This window comes from Anopheles merus, chromosome X, assembly GCF_017562075.2.
Source record: "Anopheles merus strain MAF chromosome X, AmerM5.1, whole genome shotgun sequence".
NCBI classification, from domain to species: Eukaryota; Metazoa; Arthropoda; class Insecta; order Diptera; family Culicidae; genus Anopheles; species Anopheles merus.
Window position 1 is genome coordinate 12,845,319 of NC_054081.1, and position 7,965 is coordinate 12,853,283.

The window sequence follows — 7,965 nt, forward strand, 5'->3', positions numbered from 1 at the left end:
ATCGCAGTTCACGGGGAAGAAACCTTAGAACTGTCGCGCTGCTATCCCCGCGAACTCCAGATCCTAGATATCGGGGACCACTAGCTTCAATCGTTTCTCAAACCGGCGGCGCTTGCTCACTGAATCTGATACGCTTTACATGTTTGTTTTTATTAAAACGTGATGTGCTTCACACCATCCAGCAATAATTTCTCCCTCTCTCCCTTCCCCCGCACTTTTCCCCTCTTTTGCCACACCCGGGCCGGGCACGGTCCGACGCGCTTAGTAGCGGTAGTGTTCCGGTTTGTACGGTCCCTCGGCCGGCAGGTTCAGATACTCGGCCTGCCGCGCGCTCAGCTTCGTCAGCTTCACGCCCAGCTTGTCCAGGTGCAGGGCGGCCACCTCCTCGTCCAGCTTCTTCGGCAGCACGTGCACGCCGATCGCGTACTTCTCCCGGTTCGTCCACAGCTCGATCTGCGCCAGCACCTGGTTGGTGAACGAGTTCGACATGACGAAGCTGGAGTGGCCCATCGCGCAGCCCAGATTCACCAGCCGGCCCTCCGCCAGCAGGATGATGTGGTTGCCGTTCGCCAGCCGGTACCGGTCGACCTGCGGCTTGATGTTCACCTTCTCGACCGCATTCTCCTGCAGCCAGGTCACGTTGATCTCGCAGTCAAAGTGCCCGATGTTGCACACGATCGAGTCGTCCTTCATGTTGAGGAAGTGCTCGCCCATGATGATGTCGGTGCAGCCGGTCGTCGTGACGAAGATTTGCGCCTCCTTGCTTGCCTCCTCCATCGTCGTCACCTCGTAGCCCTCCATCGCCGCCTGCAGTGCATTGATGGGATCGATTTCGGTGATTAGCACGCGCCCGCCGGAACCGCGCAGTGCCTGGGCGCAACCCTTGCCCACATCGCCGTACCCGGCGACCACGCACACCTTGCCCGCGATCATCACGTCCGTCGCCCGCTTGATGCCGTCCAGCAGCGACTCCCGGCAGCCGTACAGGTTGTCGAACTTGCTCTTCGTGACCGAATCGTTCACGTTGATCGCCGGCATGCCGAGGCGGCCCTCGCGGAACATCTTGTACAGGTTGTGGACGCCGGTGGTCGTTTCCTCGCTCAGCCCGCGGATCTCCTTCAGCAGCTCCGGGTGCTCGGCGTGCACCAGGTTGGTCAGGTCGCCGCCATCGTCCAGGATCATGTTCAGCGGCTTGCCGTCCGGGAAGATGAGCGTCTGCCGGATGCACCACATGTACTCCTCGTCCGTTTCGCCCTTCCACGCGTACACCGGCACGCCCGCCTTGGCCATCGCGGCGGCCGCATGGTCCTGCGTGCTGAAGATGTTACAGCTGCTCCATTGGACCTGCGGATGGAAGTGACGTAGTTTATCAGTAATTGTAATAAAATTGGACTGAAATGTGGAACACTTATCCCGAGATGGATTCGTTCTATTTAATAGCCAGACATGGGTGCCAAGCATTTTTAGTTAATATTTGTTATGCCTATCAAATATAACAGCCATATTCCAGAAGAAGTGTAATTAAATATAAACAAAATAAAATAAAGATGAAAATAATGAATTCTAATACACTTTTGGTTGCTTTCGTGTAGTATCCTCGTTTTATGTTTCGATTTCAATCATCAAAGCGTAGGTTGAAACATCGTAGGCTGACATTTATTTTTTTTTTAGTCATATTTACTATATATTGGATGTTTTTGAAATAGGCAATATAACTATCGTTTGGATTTAAAAAATGATTCCTTTTTCGGCTGGCTGTACAAAAAATTATTAAGCAAGATCATTTATTTCCATTAACATCCTTTGAAAGGTAATTATTCAAGCTTACTTACAAAAATAAATCTACGACCTTGCGAGTTGTCTATCACCCTTTATCCGGAATTTTCACCATATCGAACGAAGACATGCTTGTAGGCACGTTTTAAGGCCTACCTTTGTTTTTTTTTTTATCAATTTTCAATCAATTTTCGCAACAAAATGCTAGGAGTAGAGGAGCTTATGCAGCATATTGGTCCAGAAAATGTCATTAGGACACAGCTGGGGGATGTTGGACTAGTTCGCGGACTAAGGTGTCACATTGAAAATCCTCCGAAATCCACCTGAAATGATCGCATTGCGTTTTGACGTAATTGCTTGCCGCTGCGAAGCCAGTGGACACGATGTCTGCTTCCTAATATGTTTGTTTACAGGGTTTCAAGTCATATAATGGAATAGTTCAACCGGTTAAAGGAATGTTTGAAAAGGGTAGTGGAATCGAGCAAGTATTCTGTGGAGATTTGAAATCATATGATGGAGTGTTGCATCCGAGTAGTGGAATTTTGTAAGCATACTGTGGAGCTGTCATCAGACTGCGGGTGCCGCTGTAAATACCCCAAAACGTTTTCGTTAATTTTTATTTATTTATCATGTTGAATTGTGACTCTGCGGCAGGATTTATTTAGTTTATTATATGTACAGCTCAATGCCATACGAAAACAACACAACATGATATTTTTTAGAAAACATCATCGGTATCAACTCGAAGCTTTCTTCACCGGCACCCACAGTCTGACAGCCGCTCCAAAGTATGCTTGCAAAATTTAATTCAATTGCAGATGATTGCAAACCTCCACAGAATGCTTGCACGATTGCACTTCTTCTTCTTGTTTGGCTCAACAACCGATGCCGGTCAAGGCCTGCCAACCCACTTGTGGGGTTGGCTTTCAGTGACTTATTGATTTCCCCCATAGCAGGATAGTCAGTCCTACGTATGGCGGCACGGTCTATTTGGGGCTTGAACCCATGACGGGCATGTTGTTAAGTCGTACGAGTTGACGACTGTACCATGAGACCGGCTTCGATTGCACTACCGGTTTGAAATATTCTCTCAACCGATTGAACTATTCCATTTTATGACTCGAAACCCTGTATGTTTCCGAGGAACTATTTCTCTCTTCGATCCGTTGCATCGATTAACCGGCCAAGCGAACGCATCAATGTAGCCACTTGTCCCTAGGTCTTCATTTTCAGCATCCTTTGGAGCTGCTTGTAGCTCAGGGACGTCGACCATTCGCAACTAGACTTTCTTTCGATGCTCTGCTTGTTGTCTAATAGTGCCAAGATGTTGTAGATGCCGGATGCCGGCCACAAACTGCCGCACAGAGTCCATTTTAGACGCTGCGGGGTGCCGATCTTTGATCGCGCACGCTTCTAAACGAAGTTGTCTCACTTTTTTACCATCACGGTTAGAGTTCGACTGATAGAGGTATCAAATTTTGTCTCCTGACTCATGCGATACTATGTTTGGGTGAAGATAAACCCATGAAAAATCGACAATTTGTGTTTAATTTTTTAGTTCAACCGTTAGAATATATGTTTGCACAATATTTAGAATATATGCTACAATATATTTACCAAAGGAACTGTTATTTCTTGTTTTATATTCTCGATTTTTGACATGTTTTAATGTGTACGAATAAATTATCCAATAAAAAGGGAAACAATGATAAATAGCAAAAAAAAAAAACATTTTCAAAATATCATTTAGCTTTTTTATCATGATGCCTCAACTTGATCATAACATGCGTTTCCTCAGATATTAAAAGAAAAGGGAGGGCAGGGAAGAAATTGATACTTGAATATAACAATACTAAAACATTTTTGTTTTTTACTGTAAACCATTTAGGATCAATCATAACTGGAAAGAAAATGTTAGCAAGAGCGCTAGAGGCTAGATAAGGTTACGCCCCTAGATTTTAGTTTCACAAGCCTTTGAACATTATGTATTGCATTTCTGCAAAATATATCTCAGGACAGTGAAGGAAAAAATTAACGTGGAATAGGAACAGTTGGTTTTCTCTTTAACTGAAGAGTCTGCTAAGAACCTGTAAACGTTTCGCAGAACCAACAGGCTGATCAAAAGAACAGGATTTACCATTTGTCCGTGGCTATTTCACAAGGTCTGTAATGGCCAACCCATTCCAGAAGGAGAGCTTTAACCCATAATCCAAATAACTGGCAAACCCATGAGCCTCTGGACCACCGACACGTTGCGCAACCGAGAGCGCGTGCGCGAACGAGAACGCACTTTAATACAGTGCCGCCCGGCAACTTCCCTCCGGCAACGGCACAAAACAAAACAAATCACCATGGGGTGACTAAATTTAGAATACAAAAACATCCCGCAGATGCAGCAGAAGAAGCAGAAGAAGCAAAAGCATCTAATCGCTACTAGCCAGCGCGCACGCGGCATTATCGCTTCTTGCGGCCGAACGTCACCGCCAGGCAACAGTGGGCCGGGAAGCGAGTTCGATCGCGAGCAGAAATTGTGTGTGTGTGTGTGTGTGTTTTTTTTAAAGGCAATTTTTGACCAAACCAAAGAATCAGCCACCAGTATCACTTGTTTGTCTCACGATTTGAGGCGCAACCGCATGGGGCCGGTTCAGCGGGGTTATCAGTGACTTCCGCATCATCGGGGCCCAAACACAGGAGACGTCATGCCTGGCCGGGCTGTTGGTTGGGGGGGGGGGGGGGGGGGGGAGTTGGGGCCGGTCGAACTTACCTCAGCGCCCAGCTCGATCAGCGTTTCGATGAGGACGGCCGTCTGGATGGTCATGTGCAGGCAGCCGGCTATCCGGGCACCCTTCAGGATCTTGAGCGGGCCGTACTTTTGGCGGCACGCCATCAGGCCCGGCATCTCATTCTCCGCCAGCACGATCTCCTTCCGCCCGAACTCGGCCAGTGAAATGTCGGCTGTTGTAGTTGTTTTTTTTTTGTGGAAAATAGAAATGAAAGAATTGTAATTAATTATTAATTAGAGGTCGACAAGACGAGAGGTTGACAATTGATCTGTTTCATTGTTTGAGTATTTCTTGGAATATTTTTTTTATAATTTTCACTTTTTTTTATCGATACATTTACTAACACATCAAAACCTAAAAAACCTTCATTTGTTTCATAGAACAGCAGAAAAAAGTTTCAAAATTAATATGAATATATCATTCGGCATAACGAAAAAAACTAAATATTTCCCAACCTTAAAAAAGGCGTCAACTTTGATTTATACCATCATCAGCACTGCTTTAATCGTTAAGCGGTACGATTCTCTTCGCTCTAGCTTCAACAACCATACCGGCTTTATACAGCACATGTAGACAGAGATATCGATTGCTTGTACAACAACAGCGTGAGCACGGTGGATAAACCCAGGCGGCATACGATAAGAACCTTTTGTTAGCCCCCAATCAAGCCGTGCTGTTCCCCGACACCGCTCCCTCCAAACGGCAACACTCAGAGCACGTGGGTTCGGCACCAACACTTACCAACTTTGTACGCAGGTTTGGCCATCTTCTCCAATCGTTTGTGTTTGGTGCTGGATTGATCGGACACGCGTTTGATTGTAGATTGGTCGTGTTTGGCCTGCGCCTTCCGTTCCGTTGCTGCCCGTCGGACTGAACTGCTTTCACTGTGGCACGGGGAGCGCTAAGACTGCTGGCAGCTGCGTCGCGGTGTTGGCCGTTCGAAATCAACCGAGCGAGTAAGAACCTTCCTTCACGTGCCAGCGGTAAAGTTAACGCCGCATGGGGTTCCCTCCGGTTCTGCCGTTCCCTTCCACGACCGGCCGGCGGTTCGTGTGTAGTGATGTGTTTCCGGAATCGCACCCACGGATCCAAACCGCTTCCAAACATTGCTACTCCGGCGCCGATTATGGCTCCATCGAACCGACGGCTCCGGTCAGCTCTGAACGACATCAACGGCTCCAGCTGCGGACTAACGGCTCCAGCCACCCTCGGACGGCTCCCAGCCGACTCCGATTTTGGGCGGAGTCGTTCGGAAGCGATTCCGGGTTTTTGTTAAGTTTACCCATCACTCTTGATACCTTTCCCTCACATTTCCGATTTCCGACACTGACAGCTGTCAGTTGTCGGCTGTCACTGTAACGTGCTCTTGGGGCGATTTACAGACGGATGTTGAAGGGTCGGACTGCTCTAGAGCTGTTTTGCTTAGGCGACGCTCTGGCTGCCTTTCGCACCAGAGAAACAAACACGACTCTGTTCAATTTTCATTCTCAATACAGGCGGTCCCCGAGATACACGGTTAATGGGGACCGAAAACGGCCGCAAAACACCGCGTATCTCGAATTTCCGCGTAAGTCGAATCTCGTGATTTCCAGCCAAAATATCACTAATTTTCGTGCAATTTTGCAAGTAGGGGGTTATTTAATCCACCACGTTAATTATTTGATATGTTTCTACTGAATTAAACACTTTTAAACGATTTGAAATGGTATTTCACATTCGATCAATAAGGAAATTATTTGGTATTTCACAATGGATGTGTCAAATCAGTACAATTTGCTCAAAGAACTGTCAAATTTGGAAAACCACGTATCTCCGAATCCGCGTATAAGAGGTACCGTGTATCTCGGGGACCACCTGTACAGGCTGTCGCCGAGATACGCGATTAATAACTACCGAAAAAAACCGCGTATCTTGAATTTCTGCGAAAGTCGAATCAAGCAGTTTGTTTTGCTTGCGAGATATTTTTGAACAGATGTCAAATGTTTCATCACAAACATTTATTTAGTTTTTTAACGTAATTATTAACACATCACATAGTCTGAGTTTGGCAGTTCTTTTTGATGGTTTAAACTGTGAAAGAATTGAAATTTCATACACAAGATACCATTTTTTTCCCAGCAAACTCGACTGGAACATCTGGTTCAACCTAAGAAGATTATTCATATTTAGCGCATATAACGTTATTTTTCGGGATAAATTTCACTTCACAAGATTGTTCAACAAACTGCCGACGGTGTTCATATATTCAGTTAACCCAGCGCTCCAGCACCAATCGAACACAACAACGAACATCAAAAATGTATGGCATTGTACATGTTCGATTTGTTGGTTGCCAAATCGAACATGTCAAATCCTACACATTTTTCATGTTCGATGTCGTGTTCGATTGGAGCTAGGGCGCTGGGTAAGATTTAATTAAATAGACACTTCCCAAATAGCCAGAATTGCTTAAACAGCTCATTTTGGCACGCTAAAGATCGCTGCTCTAATTCGCCTTTTGCAGTAGATAAACAGCATCAAAGTTCTATGTGGGTCTTTCAAACAGCGCCTAAGCAGCTTCCTTATGCCACGATGCCAGGGATTATTTTTCTTTGTGTTTTATTTTCAAGCAAGCGTCATCGATGAAATAAACAACAAGATTTGTTTCGTTTAAACACATGTGTATATTTTTAAATCCTTTATACAAAATTTTACACAATTTACTGATAATTCACAATCACTTCACTCAATATTCATTCTTCATTTAACGAATCTAACTTGTGCAGCAGCAATGAGATTATTGCCGGCGTCCGTCTTTGACACTTTGACAAGAGCCACCTTGTACCGATGTCATGCATTAAAAAGCTATGAAGTTCCACCAAGTTCAGTACCCTTTCTTAACAAGCCTTCAAGTTCCACCATGAACCCTACACAAAGTGCTAATCAGCCGCAAAGTTCCAAAAAGTACCATGTGCCTGTTAAAAAGCTCCATAGTTCCGCAAAGTACCGTCTGTCTCTTAATCAGCCACAAAGTACGACATCGGAACGATTTTTCGTTAAACAGCCCTAAATCAGCTATAAAGTACGAGCTGGCTATTTGGGTTTACTTATTATATTTCAACTTTTGAAGAAAAACAAACAAAAGCAACTCCGTACCGCTAAATTGTTCTGAAATGATTGTTTTGACAAACAGTGAAAACTACTCACATGGGTAAATTAATAGATGGCTGTCTAGCTGGGAGAATCAAAGTGACATGTTTGACACCATGTATTACTCTAGATAATTGAAGTCTAAACAAGAGAAAGTAAGCCCTTATGTTAGCGACGATGTTTGTCTTATTTGTTAGAGAGTGTCTGACGGCGCATCTACATATAGTTTTACGCGTTTACTGGACAAAGATAATTGTTTTTATAACCAGTATTTTTT

At 45.2% G+C, this 7,965-nt stretch overlaps 1 protein-coding gene across 1 annotated transcript; it reads right to left on the reverse strand.

Moving 5' to 3' along the window:
- Positions 1–129: 129 nt before the first annotated feature.
- Positions 130–5,584, reverse strand: LOC121587859 (adenosylhomocysteinase). Its single transcript, XM_041905087.1, has 3 exons — positions 5,301–5,584; positions 4,541–4,731; positions 130–1,344 (listed from the first exon to the last, which is right to left on the reverse strand). Exons 1-3 carry the CDS (start codon positions 5,323–5,325, stop codon positions 262–264), a joined length of 1,299 nt encoding a protein of 432 aa, XP_041761021.1. The 5' UTR covers positions 5,326–5,584; the 3' UTR covers positions 130–261.
- Positions 5,585–7,965: the final 2,381 nt, after the last annotated feature.

Excerpts from the sequence above, each read along its gene's own strand:
- LOC121587859 (XM_041905087.1), bottom strand. The coding sequence starts at position 5,325 with ATGGCCAAACCTGCGTACAAAGTTG. Across the intron at positions 4,732-5,300 it reads CAAACCTGCGTACAAAGTTG|CCGACATTTCACTGGCCGAG; the intron begins GTAAGTGTTGGT and ends CAACTACAACAG. Across the intron at positions 1,345-4,540 it reads TGATCGAGCTGGGCGCTGAG|GTCCAATGGAGCAGCTGTAA; the intron begins GTAAGTTCGACC and ends TTCCATCCGCAG.